We start from the raw sequence: 26,624 nt of genomic DNA on the forward strand, positions 1-26,624 counted from the left end.
TAAATGCAATCAAAACAAACATTGTTGGATCTACTTTAAGACTATGTGAAGGCCTTTCAAACATGTCTATTTTCTTCAGTTGAAGTCATTGTATTGTGGATTTGGGCATAGCTCAGACTCACTGTGATGCTGAAAAATTAACACCTCAAGGGTTTAGGTACAATCTGATTAGTTTCTCATAATGTCATTCACATTTCCAAAATAAACACAGAGTTTCATCTGGGGAGAAAAAAAAAAGAATAGACCATGACCCCCCCTTGCTTCTCTGAGGATATATTGTTTCTTTGGAGATCAGCAGGGTTTTTTATGTCAAGTATTCCTTTTGGCATCGTTACTCAAATATGTAGTTTGGTCTTATCACGTCATAACACATCCATCACATTGTTTAAGAAGATTTTATCCAGACTTGGTTTTCTTTGGAAGAAATAAAGGTTTTTGTCAACCTTATTTCTTAAAAATACAGATCTTTGTCACATGTAGAATACAGTCAGTATTAACCAGAAATCCCTTTAACTTCCACTCTGTTGGTGTTGGCCTCTTGCCAGAACCTGTTTTATGTTTTTGTTGCATCTTTTCATGGAGAAATGCAGTTTTTGTGACTTTACTCTGACTCATATTTCCTTCATGACAACTGTATTTACTGTGCCACGGAATAAATGTAAGTGATTTTCTTTTGATCAATTCTCCTTATATAGTGACATTTTTTTTTTTTTTGTAAAGTGTTAGTATTAAACAGGATGCAAGTGTGTAAATGTATAATAGGACTGCTGAACTTTATTTTAAGTTTTCTAAAAATATGTGTTTTGATTACCCAAGAAGACTGAATGATGACAAAGTTTTCCATCATGTAATGTTTAACAAAACAAAATGTTTCAACATAAGTATGTACTTTTTTGAGATCCGTTGTGAGTATCAAATATTGATACACCCTTACCCATCACCCTTCTCAATATTAGTCAAGTGAACTTTGTCAGAAAGCCAACCTAGGGTCTAACCGATATTAGAAAATAGCTGAACTCTTCAGCTATTTTTCTTCAATCTTAGATCACTCTTAGGGGTCTTACTCAGATTATCTTTTTCTCACTGGGCTCAAATTTGTAACATAGGCATAATAAAACAATTTTGAACACAATTTGGTAGTTTTTTTTTCAATAAAACAAGGAGTTTCAAGGAATTCAAACAAATAATTCAGAAGCGAATAATTGTTGACTAATGGTTAATAAGACTGTTACAGTGTTAAAGTATGGCTGCCATCCAGAAGAGGGTGCCGCTTTTCACCCTTTAGTGGAGCCACACTGAAAGTTGCAAGAGAAATAGCGATGGGAGAAGTACGCAAGAACAGAAACTTAAATCGATCAGAGCATTGTCCGGTCTTCTTAAACTATTTAAGGATAACAAAGATGTAGAATAATCTTTTACTCATTACGGTAAGCTTCTTAATTTATTACCTAAATAGAGCCTGTTTAGCCGGTCTGCATTGTGGAACAGCATTAACTTCTCAACAAAAATATACCAATGTGCTGGAAAAATAATCATTGGATAAAAGGAAAAGGGAGGGCATTATGCTAAACATTTATTTAACACGATAGAAAAAACCCTACCAATCTACCTTGCTTATTGACAGGGTTAATGCACTTCAGTAATACATTATCAAGTGTTGCTTCCGCCATTGATTGTTGGATAGCCTTGAAAATAGAGCTATATCACAGTAACGATCCACTTCATGGTTAAAGGGCCAAGTAGCGACATTCCACGTCTTTCAATGATAATTTTACATATATGTTCATGAGAGATTATAAGTTTCACATGTTTTATTCTATTCTTCATATCTTTTTGATTCAGTAACCTGACAGTTTCTGTTATAACTATATATATAAAAAAAAAAAAAAAACTGTTTTCTCACCCCTCGTGGGGTGGTATGTGTCATCCTCAAGCTGGGGTCCTCTACCAGAGGCCTGGGAGTTTGAGGGTTCTGCGCAGTATCTTAGCTGTTCCTAGGACTGCGCTCTTCTGGACAGAGACCTCTGATATTTTACCTGGAATTACCACTGGCACCACTGCTGCTCTCACTTTCCACATTTTTTCTATCTCCTCCTTCAGTCCTTGGTATTTCTCAAGCTTCTTGTGTTCTTTCTTCTTGATGTTGCTGTCGCTTGGGATTTCCACATCTATCACTACTGCCTTCTTCTGCTGCTTGTCCATCAACACGATGTCTGGTTGGTTAGCCATCACCTGTTTGTCAGTCTGGATCAGCCACTTCTTCTATTGTCTGTGGTATACGCCGTGCGGCGGCTTGTCCCTCCATGATGGTTCTCCTTCCTCTTTCTTGTCCTCACTTTCGGTTTTCTCCTGCCTGAGGTACTCACCGAGCCATTTGTCTTTGGGGGCCATCTTTCTGATGTACTCCTGGATCTTAGTTGTTTCATCCTGGACAGTGGTCTTGACACTCACTAGCCCTCGGCCTCCCTCACTACGCTTGGTGTACAGTCTCAGAGTACTGGATTTGGGGTGGAACCCTCCATGCATTGTGAGGAGCTTTCTCGTCTTGATGTCAGTAGCCTCTCTCTCCTCCTTTGGCCAGTTTATTATACCAGCGGGGTATCTGATGACTGGTAGGGCATATGTGTTGATGGCTTGGATCTTGTTTTTCCCATTCAGCTGACTTTTCAGGACCTGCCTTACTCTTTGTAGGTATTTAGCTGTGGCAGTCTTTCTTGCCATCTCCTCGTGGTTTTCGTTAGCCTGTGGCACCCCAAGGTATTTGTAGCTGTCCTGAACATCTGTTATGAGGCCTTCTGGTAGTTCAACCCCCTCGGTTCTGATCATCTTCCCTCTCTTTGAGACCATGCGACCGCACTTGTCCAGTCCGAATGACATCCCAATGTCGTTGCTGTAGATCCTGGTAGTGTGGATCAGTGAGTCGATGTCTCGCTCACTCCTGGCATACAGCTTGATGTCATCCATGTAGAGGAGGTGACTGATGATTGTTCCGCTTCGGAATTGGTATCCGTAGCCGGTCTTTGTGATGATCTGGCTGAGGGGGTTCAGGCCTATGCAGAACAGCAGCGGGAATAGTGCATCACCCTGGTATATGCCGCACTTGATGGTGACTTCTGCTATTGGCTTTGCATTGGCTTCCAGACTTGTTTTCCACAGCTTCATTGATTTCTTGATGAAGGCTATTAGAGTCCTGTTGATCTTGTACATTTCCAGGCATTCCAGTATCCATGTATGTGGCATTGAGTCATAGGCTTTCTTATAGTCAATCCAGGCAGTGCACTGATTTGTCTGCCTGGTCTTACAGTCTCGGGTGACTGCTCTATCTACTAGTAGCTGGTGTTTGGCTCCTCTGGTGTTGCTGCCTATTCCCTTCTGGGAAGGGTGCATGTATTGAGCCATGTGCCTATTCATCTTAGCCGCTATGATGCCTGACAGGAGCTTCCATGTTGTACATAGGCAAGTTATTGGCCGGTAGTTGGATGGGGTTGTTCCCTTCTGCGGATCCTTCATGATCAGGATTGTCTGTCCTTGGGTTAACCATTCTGGGTGGGTCCCATCCATCAGCAGTTGGTTCATTTGTGCTGCGAGGCGTGCATGAAGTGCGGTTAGTTTTTTCAGCCAGTAGGTGTGGATCATGTCAGGGCCTGGTGCTGTCCAGCTCTTCATACCTGCCGCTCTTTCTTGGACATCTGCCTTTGTAACGGTTACTGGTTCTTGTTCTGAGAGATTGCTATGATCTGTTCTTAGATCTTCTAGCCACTGAGCATTGGTGTTGTGGGATGCCTCCTTCTCCCATATGTTTCTCCAGTACTGTTCAGTCTCAGCCCTGGGTGGATCTGATCTTGAATTACCCTGCCACTGTGAGTACACTTTGGATGGGTTGGTGGAGAACACCTGGTTTATTCTCCTGGCTTCTGCTTCTCCCTTGTATCTCTTTAGGCGGGTGGCCAGGGCGGCGAGTCTTTGTTTGGCAGTTTCCAGAGCCTCAGGAATCGACAGCTTGTTGTACTTAGGTAACCTCTTCCCTACACCTTTCTGCAGTTCGGAGAGCTGACTAACCTCTCTTCGTGTTGCCTTGATCTTGGCTTCCAGCCTTCTTCTCCATGGGGGCTCTGCTTTGTGGCCTGTGGTGTTTATCTTATAGCCAAGCATCTCTAGGATCACTGTAGCTGTGGAGTAGGTCAGCTCCTTGGTCTCAGTTATATCTTTAGTAGGGATAGTATGTAGTGCTGCATTTATATCTTCTAGAAGACTTTCAGAGGGTACTCTGTCACTTAGCCTTGGCAGTCTTGGTCGTTGTACTAGGGGATCCAGTTTCGTTATGATCTGCTGTCGCAGGTCAGCTGCCCTTACGTTTAGTGGGCTTGTTGTTGTTGGGGCTGGGGGCCCAATCTCTGTGTGTTGGGATGATGATATTTCCCTACTGACCTGTTGTCCTGACTCCCCCTTGCCACAGCATGTCAGTTGTACCTCGTCAATTTCTAGCTGTGATAGGAGCTGCCGTTTGCGGATGTTAGAACACTGAGTTAGTAGTTGTTTCTTTGTCAATGATGACAATGGTTGTTGGAGCTAGGCTTGTCCCGATCCGATCTACATATCGGATCGGGACGCCGATATTGGCAAAAAAATGCGTATTGGCAAAGCATGTAAAATGCCGATCCAGACTGCCGAACCAGTTTAAAAAAAAAAATCCGGTCCGTATTTTCCAGTTTCGCCGATTGAAACGATCCATTCCACTATTTTGCGCCAGTGTTTCCCTGTTTTGCATTTTTATTAAAACTTACAGTAATACTTGCACCTTTAACTGTTTACGGTTTTACTGTTCACTGTGCAATTTCAGATTGCTATTCATAATTTTGTCCAGTTTGTGTTTATCTCTTAATAAACAGGTAAGTTTGTTGTTACCAAACATTGTGTTTTATTCAATCTCACTAATTTAGCTGGCTAGATGTTATCAAGAGTACTAAAACCCTTTTCAACATGAGTCTTACAACTAAGGCTAAATACTTTAACTTAAACTTAAATAGATGCTCGGATAGGCTGGTATCGGCCAGTATCGTATCGGATCGGAAGTCCAAAAACAATATCGGTATCGGATCGGAACTGCAAAAACCTAGATCGGGACATCTCTAGTTGGAGCTGCCATAATTCCCATAGTCTCTGCATGTAACCTCTCTCACTGGGGAAGCTTGTATAGTAGGATTTCATCAGTACCATGTTTTCTGCTCTAGTCCATCTATGTCTTGTTCCAGTAGCCAATTTGTCATCAAGTTGCCCTGGTTCCCTAGCAACTGACGCGGACCTTGTTAACCCAGGCGACATATATATATATGTGGTCTGTCTCTATGTTCTTTCCAGAACTCCTCAAGTGGATAAGCTTTAGAAAAGCTTTAGTTTCACCTGCTTTAATTATGTAAAAAACCTTCTTTAAAGAACCTTTTACTGTGAGATTATTAATGGATTAATTGAATTAATCGATTTGCTAAATAATCGTTAGTTGCAGCCCTAGCCAAGTCACATTTCTACATCACTTGCCTGCCTTGAGTCTTTCAGATATTTATCATTATTGATCAGACACTGGTATTTGGTGCATATTTGATAGGCTTCCGTGTATTTGTGTGTTAGGCAAATGGTTTCATTCATTTGTCTTATATTACTGAATTCCTGGCCTATGAAAATAAACCCTGAGAGGGCTGACTCTCAGTGAGTCTTTCGTTGACATCTCGATGATGACACTTTATTTTTGTTTCCATTGAGGACCCACTGAGCTTTCAGAGACACTTACAGCTTTCAGTATCCTCCCAGAGTTCGACCATGCTTTTCCTGTTCATAATGGTTGAGACAGCCTTGAAGTTGTATAAATTGCTTATTTTCATTTGTCGCTGCATGCTGTTTCCGACTGAAGGATTTAAAGTCCCGTAGTATCCTATTTACAGTGATGTGAAATTATATTACCCCTTGAACTTTCTCCATATTTTTTGGTGTGTTACATCGGGATTTTTTGGTTGGAGAGCAGCACCAAGAAGAGAAAAGCAGTTTATTTTCATCATTTTCTGCCCACTTCTCGGCTGTTTGCTGCTTTGTATTGGTTTGTCGCAAAAAAACCCTCAACTTATTAAAAGTTTGTGTTTTCTTTGTGACAATATGTCAGCATATAAAATGATTTAGTCCTGTGACATTAAAATACTGCTACTTTTCACTCATTTTCTCTCCTCACAGCCCCACCAGAAATGCACAAGTATTTTGATAGATAAAACACTGCTGAAATGACATACTGTGCTGTGATTTTATGACTCAGTGAATATTTTGATGGGGGGGAATCGAATTGGGCTTTTTTGCAGCCTGAAACCAGCAGAGAGTCAAATTGTCTTGTCTTTAGTGAGAGCATTTCTGAGCGCTCAGTGGAGCTTTTTAGAGATAATGAAATCCTTGTTTTATACATTGCATTGAGTCTCAGAAATATTTTCCCTCATCCAAAACACTATAAAGTTTAGATTTTAAAATAAATCCTAAATGTTTATCTACATGTATTGAGAAGTCAGGGTGGTTTTTGACAAAGAACATATATAAGGACCATATAGAGGGACAGACATGAACGTCATATTTATTTGGTGCAGTTTCTGGTTTAACTGATTAAAAGAAATACTCAATCAATGATGGTTAAAGATAAGAACTGGGTACTTTCATTTTAATCTATTTGTTTACTTTCATTAATTTACAGAAAAATAAAAATAAATAAACACAGCCCAAAATATAATTTATGTTTTATCTACATAAGTTTATGTTTGAATGTATCATTAAGTACTTGCCTTGGATTACATATCATTTACAAGGTTGCTGCTGGACCAAAACGTTTTTGTAACTATAGATAATGTTCTTATGATAATAAGGATGAAAAACATAATGATGTAATTTTGAAACAGGAAACAAGTCCAAGTCATAAGTATTAGATCCAAATAGTCTTTCACTGATAAATAAAAATGGGCAAGGGTGTTAAAAAAAAATATTAAAGAACCACCAAAGTTCAAACATTTCAAAATTGAAAATGCCGGGACAGCAGAATTGAAATGTATGGTGGAGCCAGTTTAAATAACTGTACAGTGATGGTGGAGAACAGTCACCGTTCCTTGGCACCTAGAGCCGTGGTGACCGCTGAAGTTGAAAAATCCGCACTGATAAATTGCTTTGTTGCAACCAATCAGGGACTGGTTGTGATCTAGGTTGTGGACCCAAGACTGTTCCTTGTCCTCCCTTACCTCCAGCACAGACACCAGCCAGTTGTCACCACCTCTCCCTGCACTTGGTACACTCAGTCTTCTGCAATGTATGGCTCTCTTTGGCTGTGTCCGAACATCCACCCTAATCCCTAAATCCCTCAATCCCTGCATAGAGCAGGGACTATATAGTGGACTTTATAGTTAACTTAGTTAACTGACCGTTTGGACAGATAACCACTACTTTTCACTCCCCGTTGGTTACGTGTCTCTGCCTCCCCTGCACAGTGCCTGCACCATCCTTGTTATTTACCACTGCTACAACAAATCCAATGATGCTTTGCAAGGAGCAATATGAAGCTACAAAGCAATATGAGATATATCTGCTCTTCTAGTGACCATGGCTTATCACTACTTTTTAAGGTGCATTGTGGAAAATTTCGAGTCAACTACTTTTTCATCCTTTAGACATTTAGACACTCATTTAAAATGGTGTAACCACTATATAGTATTTTAAATGCCCATATAGTGATTAAGGCAGACGTTTGGACACAGCCCTCCTTTGTTCCTCTGCAGTGAGCCTCTCTTGTGCTGTCGGCCCCGGCGAGTTTCTCCAATCTACCACTCTCCTTTTTCACCCCTCTGCAAGAGGACGGTTAAATCTTTCATTGTTCCAGCTCAGACCCCAATCCCTAAACTGGTTCCGTCTATGGAGAATCGTTGGACACATACAGGTGCTGGTCATAAAATTAGAATATCATGAAAAAGTAGATTGATTTCAGTAATTCCATTTAAAAAGTGAAACTTGTATATTATATTCATACATTACATACAAACTCATATATTTCAGATGTTTATTTTGTTTAATTTTGATGATTACAAATGACAACAAATGAAAATCTCAAATTCATCATATCAGAAAATTAGAATATTGTGAAAAGGTTCAAAATTGATGGCCCCTGGTGCCACACTCTAATCAGCTAATTAACTCAAACCACCTGCAAAAGCCTTTAAATGGTCTTTCAGTCTAGTTCTATAGGCTACACAATCATGGGGAAGACTGCTGACTGGACAGTTGTCCGAAAGACGACCATCGACACCTTGCACAAGGAGGGCAAGACACAAAAGGTCATCGCTAAAGAGGCTGGCTGTTCACAGAGCTCAGTGTCCAAGCACATTAATAGAGAGGCGAAGGGAAGGAAAAGATGTGGTCGAAAAAAGTGTACAAGCAAGAGAGATAACCGCACCCTGGAGAGGATTGTGAAACAAAACCCATTCAAAAATGTGGGGGAGATTCACAAAGAGTGGACTGCAGCTGGAGTGAGTGCTTCAAGAACCCCCACACACAGACGTATGAAAGACATGGGTTTCTGCTGTCGCATTCCTTGTGTCAAGCCACTCTTGAACCACAGACAGCGTCAGAAGCGTCTTGCCTGGGCTAAAGAGAAACAGGACTGGACTGCTGGTGAGTGGTCCAAAGTCATGTTCTCTGATGAAAGTAAATTTTGCATTTCCTTTGGAAATCAAGGTCCCAGAGTCTGGAGGAAAAGAAGAGAGGCACTTCATCCACGTTGCTTGAAGTCCAGTGTAAAGTTTCCACAGTCAGTGATGGTTTGGGGTGCCATGTCATCTGCTGGTGTTGGTCCATTGTGTTTTCTGAGGTCCAGGGTCAACGCAGCCACATACCAGGAAGTTTTAGAGCACTTCATGCTTCCTGCAGCTGACCAACTTTTTGGAGATGCAGATTTCATTTTCCAACAGGACTTGGCACCTGCACACAGTGCCAAAGCTACCAGTACCTGGTTGAAGGACCATGGTATCCCTGTTCTTAATTGGCCAGCAAACTCTCCTGACCTTAACCCCATAGAAAATCTATGGGGTATTGTGAAGAACAAGATGCAATACACCAGACCCAACAATTCAGAAGAGCTAAAAGCCACTATTAGAGCAACCTGGGCTATCATAACACCTGAGCAGTGCCACAGACTGATCGACTCCATGCCACGCCGCATTGCTGCAGTAATACAGGCCAAAGGAGGCCCAACTAAATACTGAGTGCTGTACATGCTCATACTTTTCATGTTCATACTTTTCAGTTGGCCAACATTTCTATAAATCCTTTGTTTTTATTGGTCTTCAGTAATATTCTAATTTTCTGATATGATGAATTTGAGATTTTCATTTGTTGTCATTTGTAATCATCAAAATTAAACAAAATAAACATCTGAAATATATGAGTTTGTATGTAATGTATGAATATAATATACAAGTTTCACTTTTTAAATGGAATTACTGAAATCAATCTACTTTTTCATGATATTCTAATTTTATGACCAGCACCTGTACAGCAGACATCACCACCAATAGCATTGTTCGACTTTCTAAAGCAAAATAAGTTCCATGACTGGATCGATAAAATCCTTGCCCACCATGATTAGGAACTTGCAGGCTTATTTTATAACATGCTCTGTGGTGAGCGTGGTGACCTTATGGTGTGAACACACTGACCAAGACAGAAGCCTGTAGTCAAAATTCTGCACCATGAAGCTTAATTGAAACTAGCAGCTGCCCACATAGCCAAACAACCTCTGGAGAGAGTTTCCTGTTCAGACTAAACAAAGATATGGCCACAATGACAACAATAATGTTTGAGGTAAGCAATATGGGCCTTATAACCTGAGAATATTGTGCTATCTGTCTAACACATTGGTTTCAAGATTAAGCTCAGGGTGTATTTTACTGTCAGATTGGCTGGTGAATTGCACATAGTGACTAGAATAATGGAACATGAAATCTTCATAAATCTTAAAGATACATCCAAGTTTACAGCTATGTGGTTGAGAATTAGTGTAATTTTCTTTTTCAAAGGAACATTGACCAAAAAACTTACTGCAAACATAGTTTTGGCATGAATAAGTCTACAATTAAGCTGCTGAAAATACTTTAAAGTTAAACTCTTTAGAAATTCTGTACACTTTGCTTAGAAGCTTTTTCCAGCTCTATCCAAGCTGATATGTCAGTTAAAATTTGTCAAATCAATTCTACACATAAAAGTACCGATTATTATGCTGGAAATGTACTCAAAAACACACTGTTAAAGTTATAACTATTCAACCAAACACTAAGAAGATCTTTTGTCTAGAAAAAGGCTTATTGATAAGTCAGCATAGTGAAGGAAAGAACAGCCTTAAGTTGATCCATCATTAATAAAAAGAAATTGTAAAGCTTAGAAAAAAAGATTTAATTTGTATCAGTTTGGGAGTTGACACGGTTTCTCTAACAGGAAGGACTCATAGTGGAGCAGGGCTTGCATATATGGTGTGGTAGCTTTTCCAGGTGCAGCACTGGATGCAGGATGTATCTATCAAGCTGTTGGAGGAAATGCTTTGACATTACTCTGACTGATGGGAAGCAGCCGATGTGCAACAGCTTAGAAGCTGAAGGTTCTTGATTTCCTCGGGGCAGGACAGGAGTGAAGAGAGTTATGACTTGTACAGAAGCTGTGCTACTCAGAGTTACTCTGTCAGGTCTGTTTGAGTGTGGGGGGTGGATTGGGGGGAGGTGCTTGGTTGTACCAAAATTCAGCTGTCTGGACTTTAATCTTAACATATGGAGAGTGATCATTTTTGTATTTCATCTTTCTTTATGACAAACTGAGCTGAGGAGCCTGCAGATCCATGTTTAATTTCTTTGTGCTTCTTTCAAAGCATTTATCATTTCTGAGAATATAGAGGTACTTTGCTCTTGTTAACCCCAGTGCACCCCAAAAATTTCTCTAATTTTAAAGACACACGTGATTTTTTTCATGCCGCCTTATTGGCCATAAATGCTGTAGATTTAAATTTCATTTCTTTAAAAAAAAATTTATTTCTATTGCATTTTACCAACTTGATCAAATTATACTTTAGTGCCCATCAAATATGCAAACATTACTGTCAAAGAGTTCTTAAATTTCTTCTTGAAGTTCCGTGATCATAACTAAATTGTTGAATGAGGTGGATCAAATCCATCCATTTCCAGTATAAATAGATGTAGAGATGACACTTTTTGATGAGAAAAACCATGATTTTCCTAGACTTGCATCACCATAACTCCACAATACAATAGATCCACACCCAAAAAATCCTCTAAAAAATGTGCTACAATTACCCAAATTAAAATAAGCCCAAATTACATGTGTGATCATGATTCGAATGCTAACACTTTTTAGTTTCTGAAAACATAAATGAAAATTGGGTGAGTAACACACAGCCTAACCTGCATCACTTTTTATTCTCAAAAATAATAGGTCTTTTTTGAACAGCAGTAATAAAGGCATGCTCGAGAATAGGCATAGACTGATTTTAAGAAACAATAAGCAATATTTCACCACTAGATACTGTATGCTGTTGAGCGCTGTCTGTAGACCAAAACATGATGCGTGACAAGCATCACCTAACCATTAACTTCAACTAAGGGTGATAGAAGATGTTTTCGTTGGTAAGGTAATTACACTATGAGGGCAGTAACAGTAGCTCCCATGCAAAAACAATCTAAGTTAGTTGCTTATCGCCAGTCTTGGGAAAGTTCTCTTTCTACGTGAACTGGTTCAAAGTTCAGTTCACACATTTTAAAATGAACTAGTTCATAGTTCATAATTCAAAATTAAGTTCAAAACTAAGTTCACAGTTCCAAAAAATGAACTAGTTCATAGTTCTTTTTTTTTTCATATATTGCTCAATTACACCATAGCCTACTGTAGAACTACAGACAGCAATTATTTTATCAGTTGTAACTCTGAAACTGTGCTTCAGATTTCATCTTCATATCCAGTTTTGAATCCTTATCCAACCAGGGTTTACATTAGCATTGAGGGGACAGCATTTCCCCATTGTTGCTTTAACGCTTTGTTGCTGTCCATTCACTTCACACTAGTAGCAGCTGCAGCTTTCACCCCTACTGTATATTCTCAAAAACATCAGGAAAAATGTGCTGCTTGAATGGTCTTTTTTATGAGGAATTATTAAAAGAAAAACAGGAAAGTAGTCTTTAAGGTGCAAATGTTTTTTTTTATTTTGATATTTTTTTCCATTTGAAATTTCATTTCAGTACATACTAAAAAGGAATACTGGAATCCTGGAAAATTATACCAGGCAGGTTTAAGTGCAGATTTTTTTACTGAAAGCCGGTGGGCAAAGTTTGCAGAGAAATGTAAGATTGTTGCCATCATCCTCACCGACCACCTGGTCATAAAACTGTTTTAAGTGATCATACTGCTGCTTTGTCGCATCCACGGTCGCCTCCATGCTGCTGTGGCTTCCACGCTGCATTTTGTTTTGATGACGCACGCGGGTGTAGGCTACGACACTGGTAGCTGGTGTTGCCAGATTGGGTGTTTTTCCCACTACATATTAAAGCTGAAGTCTGTAAGTTTAAAAAAAAAACTTTTTTGTCATATTGGCTAAAACTGTCCCTATGCCCAGACAGCAGTACATGTGATATGTAACCTGTGAAGAAAACTGCTTCAATTGGTCCCGCATACTGCCTGTATTTCAATCTGGAAAGAATAATTCGGGACGAGTCAAAACAACCAATCACAGCCAGAGGAGCGTCTGATGGAGTGTCAATCACAGCTCACACACGCTGAATACCCTCCCCCCCCCCCCGGGCTTTTAAACATGAGACTGTAGAACAACACAGAAAGGGTATTTGATATTCCACCAGATTCCATTTAAAATACTACATCTAGTTCTTCGCTTTAGTATTTCTTTAGTTCTTTCTATCTACAACTCTTATTGCTTAATGCTCCTTTAAATTTATCTGGTCTAGGGCAGAGGTCTTCAACAGGGGGTCCGCGACCCCTAGGGGGTCCGCGGAGGTACTGCATGGGGGTCGCGAAAGTCTTGGTTGATTACTTTTTTTATATTCCCTCCTGCAATTTTTTGCACTAATTAAAATGTCTTTAAATACACATTAACATGAATTCAAGGCACTGTAGTAAACATATAAATGGAAGCAGAAGATGTCCTTCAGTCATCAATGCACACATTTAGCGACACACAGGAGCTCTTTCAAACCTGGGCCCCGTTTCATTCACAACACCTGTCCCATCAACCAGGAATCAGAATCAGAAATACTTTAATAATCGCAGGGAGAAATTACTTTTGTTACATGACTCCATCTGTAATAGAGTGACTATAGGACCAGTTTGATATCACACAATTTCATACAATATATATAATTAGGGGGTCCCCGCTCCATCTCGCAATCAGTTTGGGGGTCCTTGACCTCGAAAACGTTGAAGACCCCTGGTCTAGGGGGTTCCTAAGAGGCTTAGGAATTCATTGTAACTATATGCCCAGATAACTTCATTAACGCTCAAAATAACACAAAGTAATTTAGATCACACCTTAGCTGACCGAAGCCGTGGTCCTCTTCGTTTCTTTTATTTTAGAAACCTTGCATTTGTAAACGCTCCATTTAATGATTTTTAAACTTCCCCAAAAGTCACACTCTATCTCATGCAAGTGATTCCTTGCTGCTTGATGTTCTGAGGATACACACTGAAAAAAGTAATGCAACAGTTTTTGGTATTTACTTAATCATATATAGTTACTTTAACACAATTCTTTCATGTTAGCAGGGTAGGACATAAAACAATTGTGTTAAAGTAACTAAATATGATTAAGTAAATGCCAAAGGGGGTTGAATTCTTTTTTTCAGTGAGGTTTTTGATAGAGCTGTCGGGGTAGAAGCCTGTGCCAGTTTAGCTCTCAGAATAAAGCGGCGCGACTTGGCTGATCGATTAGCTTATTACTGACCTCTCCTCATCAGAAAGTGTGTTCTGCCTCCATCATGACCGCAGTCAGTGCTGCGGGAAGAATAATTGTAGTGTGCAGCTAACAGGGTGGGTTTCAAGTATCCTCACACTCAACCTCTTGCCAGAGGAAAACACATTGATCTTTGAAGGTGATGAAAAGGCTCCCTTAAAGGACTCTGCTTCTTCCTGGAGTCTTCGAGCCAGAACACTGAACCGGAGCAAAAACGGAGATGATCCATGCATCCCTTCCAGCCATGCTTGAATTCGTGTCATTTCTCTTCTCTGACAAAATTTTACTAAGAAACTGCTTGCTTGATTCCCTCAAAGGTTGTGCAAAAAAATAAAAATAAAAATATATATATGTATATATATATACCAAAACAGTTTGACAGCAATTACTCTGTAAGGATAAACTGAGTGTTAAGACTCAATAATTTATGTGGCAAAGCAAGATATAGATGCATTTTTAATTCTAACTTCAATCAGAGCCTGCGGTGACAGACAATTCCTCACATCTTAATGAACTCTTAACTGGCATCTGGACAAACACGGGGCAAAATCCAACAAAAACACAAAGGGGTACAAAATCTCTATGTTCCTCAGGGATTGTTGGAGAAATGAATTTGTCACAATCTCAAGTTCTCCAACCACTCCCAAGCGTTCATGCAGAGAGGCTTGGGGGGAAAAAAGCATCATTAACTTAAAACAGAAATCAGCTTCTGTTTTCTCGAGGCGCAGTGACCGTTGCCTCGTGTAATCACTTTCTGAGTCTTGTTGGGAAACATCTTGGGAGCTAATGAAATGAGGAAAATCCCTGTTGGTTCAGATAATGTGTTTTAACATTATGACATGATGATATCTCTGAAATCTATTTTTTTTTCTTGATGTCTTGCAATAAAAAGGATAGCATTAAGTAAGTGTTTGTTAAATCCAAATTACAGTGTAATCAGTGAGATGCTTTACTTTACTGTGAGTTATTTCTGAGGTATTTATGTAAACACAAATCTAGTGGCTTTTAACAGGTTTATAACAGAGAATAAATGTATTGATTAGAGGGAAAAGTGGTTCCTCAGACTCAGCATAATAGTGATTTAGTGTGGCTCAATGTGTGTATGAGTGTGTGTGTGCACCAGAAAGAATTTATATTAGCGTACCAAAAAAAGGACAATGTGAAAATCTAAAAATCAGACACAATGGTCTCTTTTCTGCAGAACAAATTAAATATAATTTCAAATACGCATTTAGGAAATGGATCTAATCATTATATTTGCTCAGGAAATTGTTGCATTGGAGTTAAGTATAGTTGAAAAAAGGAATAATGAAGACATATGCCACGAAATTGGAGAGTGATGTTAAATATATTTCAGGACATTGTTTGTCTAGGTCAGGTTGGGATTCAAATGTGGGTCTTGGGGAAAATTAAAGCTGGGCTCCAAATTCCTCTTGAATGTTCTGTTTATATTACTTTGCTGAACAGATCTTTAAAATCTGTAATAACAGATAAAATAGTTTCTCTACATATTGTTTGCTTAGCACAACATGAAACATTTACCTGCGGTTTGTATTTCTGTCTGCTTTTACCAGAGCAACCATTACAAAAAGGCTGATTGTCTGGGTGTTCTTTAAAATACATAAAATATCACCTTGCAAAAGAATGCAAATTTTTTTTCTCATTACACTACAAACCTCGATGCAATTTATTAGGATTTTATGTGGCAACCCACAACCTAGAAACACACATTAAGGAGGTAGAAGATCCTAAGTTTCCTGTTTTTAATGTGAAGCAAAAACAATATATACATATATGTATTTTTTCTTTTAGCCCTTTGTGCCACTTGGTTTAAGAATTTCCTTTTTCTTTAATGTTACCAGCTTGGCTTAACTATAGACAGATTTTTTATTTTTTTTTGTATTCTTTGTAGAATAGCTCAAACTCAGTAGGACAGAAATGACCTGTTTAAGTATCTTTAGCAGGTTCTTGTCTTACTTGAAAGTCTTAATCCTACAGGTTTTCTGTACAGGTTTTTTTTTTTTGTATACACAGAGTGTTTACAAAACAAAATTTCAACGCATCCACCTATTCAACGGTAAATGAGCAGCTTAGCAGTAAAACCAAAATTTCCATTTATAAAGTGCAGCATTGATCAAAATGTAAACAGTTTAGTGCAAGAGGCATTGATATGGAAGGTTCAGAGTAGTGCAAAATAAATAAACAAATATGGTGCAAAATGCAGAAAACTGAATTAAGTTCTATTTAAAGGGATTTGAAAATTCGCCATGTAGTGCAAATATGATGTTCACGATTGTGAGCCAGAGTCTCGATTTGTGACTTAATTAGAGTTCAACAGTGTTATGGCAGCAGGGAAAAAGCTGTTGCAGAACCTGCTGGACCTACATCGAATGCTGCGAAGCCTCGACCCAGAGGGCAGCAAGGAGATGCAATGTTTAAAGGCTTGACTTCATGGACAACCCTGAGGCAGGCTGTTTTTTTTGTTTCACATGTGAAACATTGCCACATCGTTTGAGCAACTTTTCATCATTTTTTTCTAATATTTTACCTACTCTAGGGATGAGTGTACAGCACAAATGGCAAACTTACAACACCACACTATATATAGAAGTAGAACACATAGTTCTTTCCAACATTTACCTCTTTGTTTCATCCAACAGTGAAAGTAATTTTTCTTCATGAGTTTTTCACAACCTGTTGATTGCGGTGATATTAATTGGCGGTTTGCATCAAACTATTTTATGCGACACAGTACTGATTTAGAGTTTTTCTTATGTGGGGTTTCATTGTGGGGATGCACAGAGTGATGCTTCAGTACGCAAGTCTTTCTTCAAATAGATGGACTTTTGACCTCATGGCTATGAAGGTGAACTGACTTTCTGTGAATCACATGAAGTAAGTCATTGCCTAACATTAACTACATAGATCTACATTGATTAACTATCATATGAACATCACTGGAACAATAAAACAACAACATATAAGTGGTATAACCAGCAGTTAGTGCAGTTGTAACAAAGCCTAATACGCATATTACCCACCAACTAAAACTTATAAAGGTCCACCCCTGTTTGTAGTTCCACATAAATTGTCAAGGAAGTGAAGGGATTAGCACATGTTGTCTGGGTGAGCGAGAGTACAAGAACTCTTCTTCTGGATCCTCTTTAGTAGCTTATAAGAGTAATGGGACTTTTAACATTTCATTCAACAATACCAGTGAGTGATGACCACACGGAAAGTATGAAAGTGTTGGAGACACAGTCCAGGTTTTCATCTGGTTGTACTGGCTTACATAAAAAGAACTGGTTGTTTGTGTCTAAAAAAAGATGGATATCCTTAGATTGAATTCTGCATCTGTGTAACCTCAAAGACGAATCCATTGTCCACTCACTCTTGTCTGTCAAGTTCTCATATTGAACCTGCAGTGTTCATGAGCTTTATAGGTTGTTTTCTAGAAAATGCACTCATTACATAAATAATATGCTGGTTAGGCATTCTTTGCTTGCTCTTAAACTCTGCAGTTTCTATTCCTGACAACAGCACACATTCATCAGCAGATGAGGAAAGCAGTGACCTTCATGGACCAGACTTATTTAAAATATTGTTGAATTTCCATAGCTTCCTTCAGACACCGAACTCAGCGGCCCATGAATTAGCATTTCATGTATTGATTTATTCGTTGTCATGCAAAGAATAATGATCTTGGACTGAAAGGATGCCTCGCTGCCAGACATTTCCACAAAAATGTACTTATAAAGTAACAAATGATTGTACTAGACATTAGAAAGCCAGCTTTGTGCAGTTTTAGTTTCGTTGACCTGGATACCCAAGTTTTGTGAGGTTTAATAAACTCATCCATCCTTGTTGCGGTATTAAATGGGGTATATTAAAGTCTGTTTTGACTACATCTTCATAAGTCCCAGGAATGCTTGAAAAGACATTGATCAGTAGAGGTTTTTCTTCTTATATACTCACAACATGTTAACTAAACACTGAGATCTACGTCCTTAGGGTAGTTGGAGCCACCATGAGACTGATCATGTCTTGATTTAGTTAAACTAAACCAAATGATGCAAAATAGCTTTATGCTTGTTTAAAAACTATGTTTTTAAAAGTATAATAAACAAGTGATTTTTTGCCAAATATTTAGTGAAAGTTTCATAACGAAACATTGTCTCAAAGGGTATTCCCATTTCATACCTTCAACTCCATACCATTGGGGATTGAATGTCCATGTAAGTGGTTAAACTGTATTACCAAAAAGGGGACAGCCTTTTAAGTATTCCTGTTTCTTAATAAGTAGATAAAACAAAAGTAACATGATTTTAAAGGAATGTTAATGTTGCACGAAAGTAGAAACTAAGTCCACTGTGCTTTGTTAAAAGTATAACAATTAACACGATGAGTTGTTTTAACATCCCTGGCTGTTAAGCTGACATTTAAAATATTTTTAGCATCCTATGTTTATGATTAAAACAGCTAGGATTACGAAAACAGAAGCCTCTGTGTGTTTTTTATTTTGTAGATCTTTAGTCAATAAAATCTCCATTTGAAAGAATGGCATCAGAGCAACCTGATGATGATTGGTTTTGTGCTTTCACAAATGTTTTAGCGCCCAACCATCTGGTCACTGATCAGGTGACCTACAGTAAGAATAATAGAGTCTGATTCTGGTCACCAATAAATGTCTCTCTTTTTTCAGTTATAACAGTGAATGGCCCATCAAAACATCCTTATTTCATGTAGCAGGTGTAAACTGATTTTAGTTAATTGTTAAAAATGATCCCCATTTGCTGTCACCAAAAATGGGTCGAGCTAGTCTTACTGGGGTCCAAAAGCGAAACCAAATATCACTTAACAATTAACAATTATAGACTTTATAATAGATGTAATCAGAAATCAATAAGTTATTAAATTCAAATCCAATTATATTAATTCTCACTTTCATAGAGTGAATACAGTTAATTCACTACTCGCAAATTTAAATGCTTTGTTAAAACTTTAGTGATTCAGTAATGAGACTGGTGTCCTGTTCACTGTGTACTGTACCTTGCGTCTCCCTCAGTGAGAGCTTGAATAGGCTCTATCTCTTGGTTAACTAACAATATAAGGACATTCAATACAATAATTTTCCTGCTCTGAATTTCATGCCTCTAAATCAAATCTTCACTAAAATGGCATAACCCTGCTAATCATAAAACCAAGAAAATAGAAAATACCACATCTGTACTCAAATATCGCAAACATATATAGATAAGATTGATTTTGTTGATAGTTTTATATCAATAGATTTTCTAACATCGTTCTGGACATTAGCTAGTCAGTCGTTAATTTGATCAAATATGTTTTTGCTGTATTACCTGTAAGCAAAGCTTTTGCTTCTAAAACTCTAAAATGTTGTTCTTTTATGTTTTGAAGAAAAAAACGACATGTCAGAGAAATCTGCAAATATTCTTTTTTTTCTAAAGTTGCATTAAGTATTAACTCAGCATGTGACATAGTGGAATGATCAATTTTAGGATTCATGCATGGTGACTAAAGCATTGTCTAATATAGAATTAAGTAGATTATATACTGCAGAGAAGTGCATGTGAGATCACAGAGAGGTCTGAAGCCAATCCTCTTTAAACCTGATTTGCTTTGGAGGTTAGAGCTGGTACGCTGTTTGCTGATTTTGGCAAAAGTTAGACTTTCATTCTGAGGAATGGCTCTGTTACATCGTGAGAGAGGGTTTTAAGCAGTCTGATTATGTACATTGCGCTCAGAGACATGGCTAGTAGTGTAAATAGCTCCACCCTGTGCTGGCTTGCTTCAGACTGATTGATTTGGAGGAAAAAGAAAAGTGAAAAGAGGACTACTGCTCAGGGCCAATCAATACTTCATGGATGATGGGCAGCGCTAAAAGGCAGTTGTGTCTCAGTTGTCTGAAGTATAAGCAGGACTTTTATCTTGTCAAACATTCCATAACTTTAAAATTATATAATAACAATATTTACAGTAAGTTTCAAAAATAATGGATGAATGTTGCATGTTTTGTAAGGCTTCCAACTGCTTTGTAAGAAATAGCTTTCAAATGGCTTTCTGATAGAGTGTAGTACAGACACAATGTAAGATTAACACTGAAGACTCTTAAAAGGGAAGAGAGGTTAGATTTTCTATATTTTATTTGGTCTTAGGGTTTGATGCTTCTCCCTGAGAAACAATTTTGTAAAAAAAGTGTTAGTGGTGGTACCCTTACTATATTAGAGGAATTAGTGATTTGCTGTTTGTTACTGTATATGTTTTGATTTAGCACAAAAGATGCCAAATAAACAGGGTTATAATATTATGGTTAAAAACAGAGACACATTCCTTTCAATTGTAGAGTTTTATATACATTGTTTATTATTCTGATTATGGTGGGGTTTTATTTTGGTCTAAGCTTTTAATTTGAGTAATAATAGTGAAATCGCAGTACATCTAGTATCAGGTGGGATCCTCCTTTTATTTAGAATTCCTGTAAGTCATTCTGGCATAGATATAAAATCTCTGGAATATTCCTCTGAGATTTTTTTTCGTCCTAACTAGACAGCTCTATGCGATTGCAGAATATTTTGTCTGCTGCACATCCATGATGTAAGTCTCCTATTCTATCACTTCGGAAGGGTGCTGTTTTGGATTGAGATCTCAGGCTATTGGAGAACATTGACTTCATTGTGATGGATTTAGATTTTATGATTGATTATTGAATCACTGCAGTATTTAAGCTTGTTGATTCTTTATCATGTCAAACCAGTCTCTGTTTTCTTTTGTTTTCTAACATCATGTGGACATTTCTCCTTCAACAGCTTTGTTGATGTTTTCTCTTTCTTTTTCTGGAACATTCTCTGGAAATCATAGTGTCAACCATAGAGGGAAATCTCACTGGTTCAGCAAATTCCGAAATACTCAGACTAGCTGGTCTGCCACTGAAGAACCATGTCATATTTTCTTAATTGCCCTTAATCCGCAGCACAAAGTTTGGTGTGAATGTCAGCAAGTTGTCCTCACTATGATGCTTTACTGTTCCTTTCAGGTGATCTAACCACTTTTGGATTAAGCATCAACAAGTGAGCCAAATAAAGTAGCTGGTGAGCAAACATGATACTCATCCAATTCATTCCAGGGTAATATCGCTACAAAATAAGACTTGGTAAAAATAAATTTGTACAACCAATGAAACTAATCAAATTGCATTATTTTTATTTTATTTTATCTGACCTCATCATGGTACCTCTCTCCATTCAGTGGATAGAAGATACTTTTGCTTAAACTGGAAAACCCCTATAGCAGTAATGGAGTCAAGAAGTTTCTCACCATGCTCATAACTAACACAATCTTGATAAAAGGTTGTTTCGTTTGCTTTGCCATAAACATGCTGACACGAAATAGACTTCAGCTGCAGCTGAGAAACCTCTTGCTGAGTTAGACTAAAGGCTAAAAGCTTCCTCTCTATGTGAATTTAAAGTTTAGGAATCAGAACATCTATCATTAATAACTTGATAGAAATGAATATAACTTTTTTTTTTTACTTAAACAGTAAACTGTCAACCCTAAGATTTTTCCAAAGAAAATGTTAGATCACTACTCAAGCCATTGAACTATCAAGAAACCTCCACTGTCTGAGGAAAACTTCTGGACAGTGCATTTGATAGTTGCAGTTAACGTGGCATGAAGAGACTGATTGACATTGCTTTCCATCACACCACCCTGCTAGCATAGCAGAACATGAAGCCAACATTTCATACTTCCACTGCCCCCTTTTCTCTTTCTGGTTTAGCATTAAAGAAAATATTATCTGCTGCATCACTTTCTGAGATGCAAAAGTTGCCAAATGTGGAACACAATGCGGAATACACAAAACCACAGCATCCATTTTGTTATGTCTGACCAAACATCTGAAAGAATAGTAAGTTTACTTTGATTTATTTCAGTGTCAGGCAAAGGGGAAAAAAAGTGCTGAAAAGGTTTTAACAGATTGTTCATAGTTGCTGACCCTCATCGTAAAATTCCCAGCCACACTTAATTTTTTTGTCTCTCCAAAAAACCATTGTTCCATAACGGCATTTTGGAATCTGTGAGAAAACAGCAGCCAAAATGTTTTCGATCTTGTTTTATTTCATTTGTGGCCACAGGCCTTGATCAATTTTGAAAACACCTAAAATACCTGTTTGGACTAGATTTGTAAATAATATACATCATTTTTTTATGTTTTAGAAATATTATGTTTGGCATAACATAATGTCCAAGTATTTCTATCTGTATATCTCACTGCAGCTTTCAATTTCTTCCTTCAATCCAAAACTGAATTGAAGAGAGAAATATTATAGACCACAGTGATATCTGCACATAACGTCAGGTATTTTCTCTGGAACAGCAGCTACCATATGGCCAATGTTTTCTTAGCAGCTGTCATACCACAGAATTCAGAAGGATGTCATAATGTCATACCAAATATTCCTTTCAAAAGTGTCAGGTGTCATTACAAAGTAAAAATAAAGTGAGTGCCAAGTGCATTAAACCGCCCTCTGTTTCTTTCGAAAACCTCAAAAAACAAACCTGTGGAAGCAAATGGGGCTCATGTTGTACAGTAGGAGTCTAACCCCACCTCTGGTTATACTGAACGGAGCCCGGACTCTTCACTGGCAGCGGCTGACATTATCTTGGAGGCTGCTCAAAGGGAGCCGAGTTGGAGGTGGAATCTGACCCAAGCAGTGGGATCCGATGCCGGCCTTAGTATCATTCAAAGGGTTTCAATATAGAACTGAATTTTGCACCCAGCAACACTTACAGACTATGCCGTTAGACTGCAAGGAAATCAGTAAGAGAGAGTTTTTTTTTGTAATGTTTTACTGTTATCTAAAAACACAGAAGTGAGTTTGCCAGATAGTGACGTGAGCCTGTTTTTTGTTTTTTTTAAAGTTATCTGTTCGAGCAGATTTTGACACACAGCCACTTGATATCGACGTGTGCTGTCTGTTCACAAATGTTTTAAAAGATTGTGCTTATCTAAAACACACCGAAAGCATACTTTTGAGTGATTGCTCATCATTAGTTTGAGGATGTTTGCAGGTTTGATAAGTTCATTGAGAAAGAGAAATAGTACCTAAAACTAGATGAGCATTCAAAAGTGCATGCAAATTATTGTTATGCCTTCGACTAGGTTGTGTTTTAGTTTTCATTCCTAATAGTTAATTTAAGATAAATGTTCTACTCTTTTAAGATAACATCACCACTGTCATAGACTAGGGTTTCTGAACCCTGGTCCATGACAGCTTTTTGTACCGGCCATACTTTATAGCAGGGGTCTGCAATCTTTTTAAGGTTGAGGGGCACTTCAAAGGTACTGAGCCATACAGTAGGAAGGGCTACAGATACTGACCCATGAACTGCAAGGGTCAATGTTCACCTAAACTTTGTATATTATAAATATATTTTTATTTCTAATTTAAATTATTTTTCAATTACCTTATCAAAAAAAGAACAGTGGTGAGTTGTTCTATTTTCAGAAGACTCCAAGGACACTCCTTGTGGGCCCCTTGGTCCGCGCGGGCATAATGTTGGTGACCCCTGCTCTATATCATATGTAGTTACACTTGCCAAAGTAAAGAACATTCCAACAATGTCATTGTGCCAATATAACACATTAGTACTGTAGTGCAAGTGGCATCAGTGTCATGCAAATGTCATAGGCATGACCCAATGATTATGCTATTCTATACAGACACTTTGTCTGCATCAGTGATGAATATTATGATGTCTTCAGTATAATGAGCATTTGGATTGAAATATGTGGTAGAGGAGACATGCTTTTATACGTTCTGCTAACAGTTATATAGCCACTTCTGGGCCTTGACTGTATATAGCAGCTGTTTCCAATCCTCCCCCAGGAGCTACCAGTAGCTTTACAAGGTTTCGTTGTTATTCAGTAAAAAGCAGTTTTAGGAAATGTTTTGTTGATTTGTTTTAGATTTAGCATATTTTATCCAATCATAAGTCTAAAACTTCCCTACTCATTAGAATACATGTTTTTTTCAGCTCTTATCCAGGGAAGGAGGCAGATCTTGCTTGTGTTCTGATACTCTGACTATCAACGAATATTGAAAGCAGCACAGTTCAGTCAAGTCAGAAAGAGGCAGCAAAATTATTTCCACCAAAAGGGGGAATTGGATTTTTGCTTCACACATATGAACCACAAGCGTGTGTTATTGATCTGTGGAGCAGGCCTAGTAAATGGTACTCAGCTTTATATGAAGTTCAAGGACCCCAAAACGCTTTACACTACATTCAGTCCATCACCCATTTATACACCGATGGCGTCAAGCTACAATTTAAACACAGCTGCTCTGGGTCTCCAAATTCCTTATGCAGAATACTTCTAAAAAGTGTTTATACTGTAAATGCAAATTCATTGTGGCAAGAAAAATAATCCTCCTTTTTTATCTACTCCATTTTCATTATTTTTTAAACAACAGCAGCTACTGCTATGCTTACACTTCTGATAGATTCCCCAAATGTCAGTGTTATTTTTTGATACCGAGATTATTTAACCAGAGTTTGGAGCTGCTGAGGAAACCTATGGGTTATTTTGAGCACAAACATCAGGAGAACCCGTGGGACTTATAGAAAAAAACACACACAGATTCATGTAAGACAAAAAAGATGATTGCTTTGCTTTCTCATGCTCAATGAAAGCGGTTTTACTGTGAGAATAGACACAGAATGTAAAACATATTTGAGGAAGTCAAGCCTGAAATGTACTTTGTTTCTTTTTGTTCCAGGACCTCCTGGTAAGAGAGGAAGAAGAGGTCGTGATGGAGAACCTGGTATGTACATTTATATTTTGGATCAGAGATCAGAATCCCGTTGTTCAAATAATTTAAAGAAAATTATGCAGTTGGACACTAGCAAGTTTTTCTACAGCCATAACTGCAGAATGAATATATTTAAGACTAAAATCTGCAAGACATTATTATTTCAGGACATGCTGGGATTGATTTCTTTCCTGCAGAAACTATACATTTTCAAGTTAAGAGGAGAGATGTTGTGGTTCCAAAAGAGATAATGATATTCCTTAGGTTTTTCCTCTAGTCTGATAAATTGATTCTCCAGAGATTATAGTAGAAATAACATTGAAAAAGATCACTAAACATTTAACAACTTATTTGAATTGGTTGGAAAAAAAAACAACCTATGATGTACTGTTGTGCAAAAAATAAGCTACACCCTGCTTTAAATCCAATACTTTGCCTAACACGACATACTAGAATGCTACTATCTCATAAATATTCATATGTAAGCCCAATGGAGCAGACACTGTGTATACAAATGAAATTACCTATATGCCTAAATTGGAAATCAGTGAGTATTAGACGAGGAGAATTTTCTTTATGAATTGCTTTGGCATTCAGATGTGTTATAACTAAAGCTATTACATGATCATGTGGCATTTGAGGACATTTTTCAAAGTGAAATCTTTCTGTTGATGCTCTGCAAACGTGATGTCAGCATACAGAGTTTATTTGGTGAAAAAATGTGTAAACTCTTATTGGAAGTTAAAAGAAGCAGTCATTCATAAGTTGTGTAAGTAAACTGAGAAACTGACAAGGGGACAGCACAGTTAAAGTCATAATCAGAGCAACTAGCCATTTTTAAATTGTTAACTTTGCTGATAAAGAAATGGCAATGGAGTGCCAAAGAAGACATAAAAGATTGATATTTACTCTTTAATCAAGCAAAAAGGGTTTTTATTGCTTTTTGCAGTAGCTTCACCTCATGTCAAGATCAAACGAAAAAGAGGGGAAACAACTCCAATGAGTAAAAAGGAGGTAGTAGATGGATTCGAGCTTGTAGAGTAATATTTAAAAAAAAGTCTGTCATTTAAGGCCATGCAACACTAAGGGAAACTACAACATTAAGAACTGAATGTCATAAAGAATACACAATCAATTTAGCCCAAATCATGAGGGAACAATAAAAGGAATCTGTATACATTTCAGTCCTATCTGATTTTTAAAACACTGCAGCCAAGTTTGGTGTATTATGTTTTCTATCGAAAGAAGAAATTGCGTCATATTATTAACTTTGCAGCAATCCCTCATACAGGTAACAGTGGGAAGGAAAACTGACCTTCACTCCCTAGCCGATTAAAATGATGGAAATGTCCTGTGATTCCAGTGTGAGATGAAAAAAAAACACAATACTAACCACAGTGCATAGTTTAGTCTCCATTTTCTCAGCAATAAGAAGTGCTAAATGTTTTCTGCAGTTTAGTTTGCACAAAACATTCAGGGTGGAATCATGGATGTTCTTTGTCTACCAAATGGTGGAGAAGACTTAACGTGAAGCCATTTGTGAGATAAAGTTTGACTTAAAATGGATGCTAAAGGAAGGATTAAAAGAGAACAGCATCAAGGTTTTGCAACGGGCTAGTCAAAGTTCAGACATCAACCCAATCAGAATGACATTGCAGGACTTAACAGGTATAGGCACCAGCACCTCTCGCTACCCCGCTTGGGATTAAGTGTGTAAGAAAATGGATGGATAGATGGACTTAACAGGTTTAAAGAAATGTTGCAAAACT

General features: G+C 38.0%; 1 protein-coding gene across 15 annotated transcripts in view; it reads left to right on the top strand.

The window, feature by feature from the left end:
- The window catches only part of LOC119776112 (collagen alpha-1(XXV) chain), a 246,178-nt gene that overhangs the window by 103,409 nt on the left and 116,145 nt on the right, over positions 1–26,624 (top strand). For all 15 annotated transcript variants that reach the window (XM_038274362.1, XM_038274368.1, XM_038274364.1 and 12 more), the window contains exon 3: positions 24,823–24,867. In XM_038274362.1, coding sequence (XP_038130290.1) covers positions 24,823–24,867 — 45 coding nt within the window. The remainder of the gene's footprint in view (positions 1–24,822; positions 24,868–26,624) is intronic.

The sequence above is a fragment of the Cyprinodon tularosa genome, unplaced genomic scaffold (assembly GCF_016077235.1).
Source record: "Cyprinodon tularosa strain WSP-4 unplaced genomic scaffold, ASM1607723v1 ctg91, whole genome shotgun sequence".
In the NCBI taxonomy this organism is placed as follows: Eukaryota; Metazoa; Chordata; class Actinopteri; order Cyprinodontiformes; family Cyprinodontidae; genus Cyprinodon; species Cyprinodon tularosa.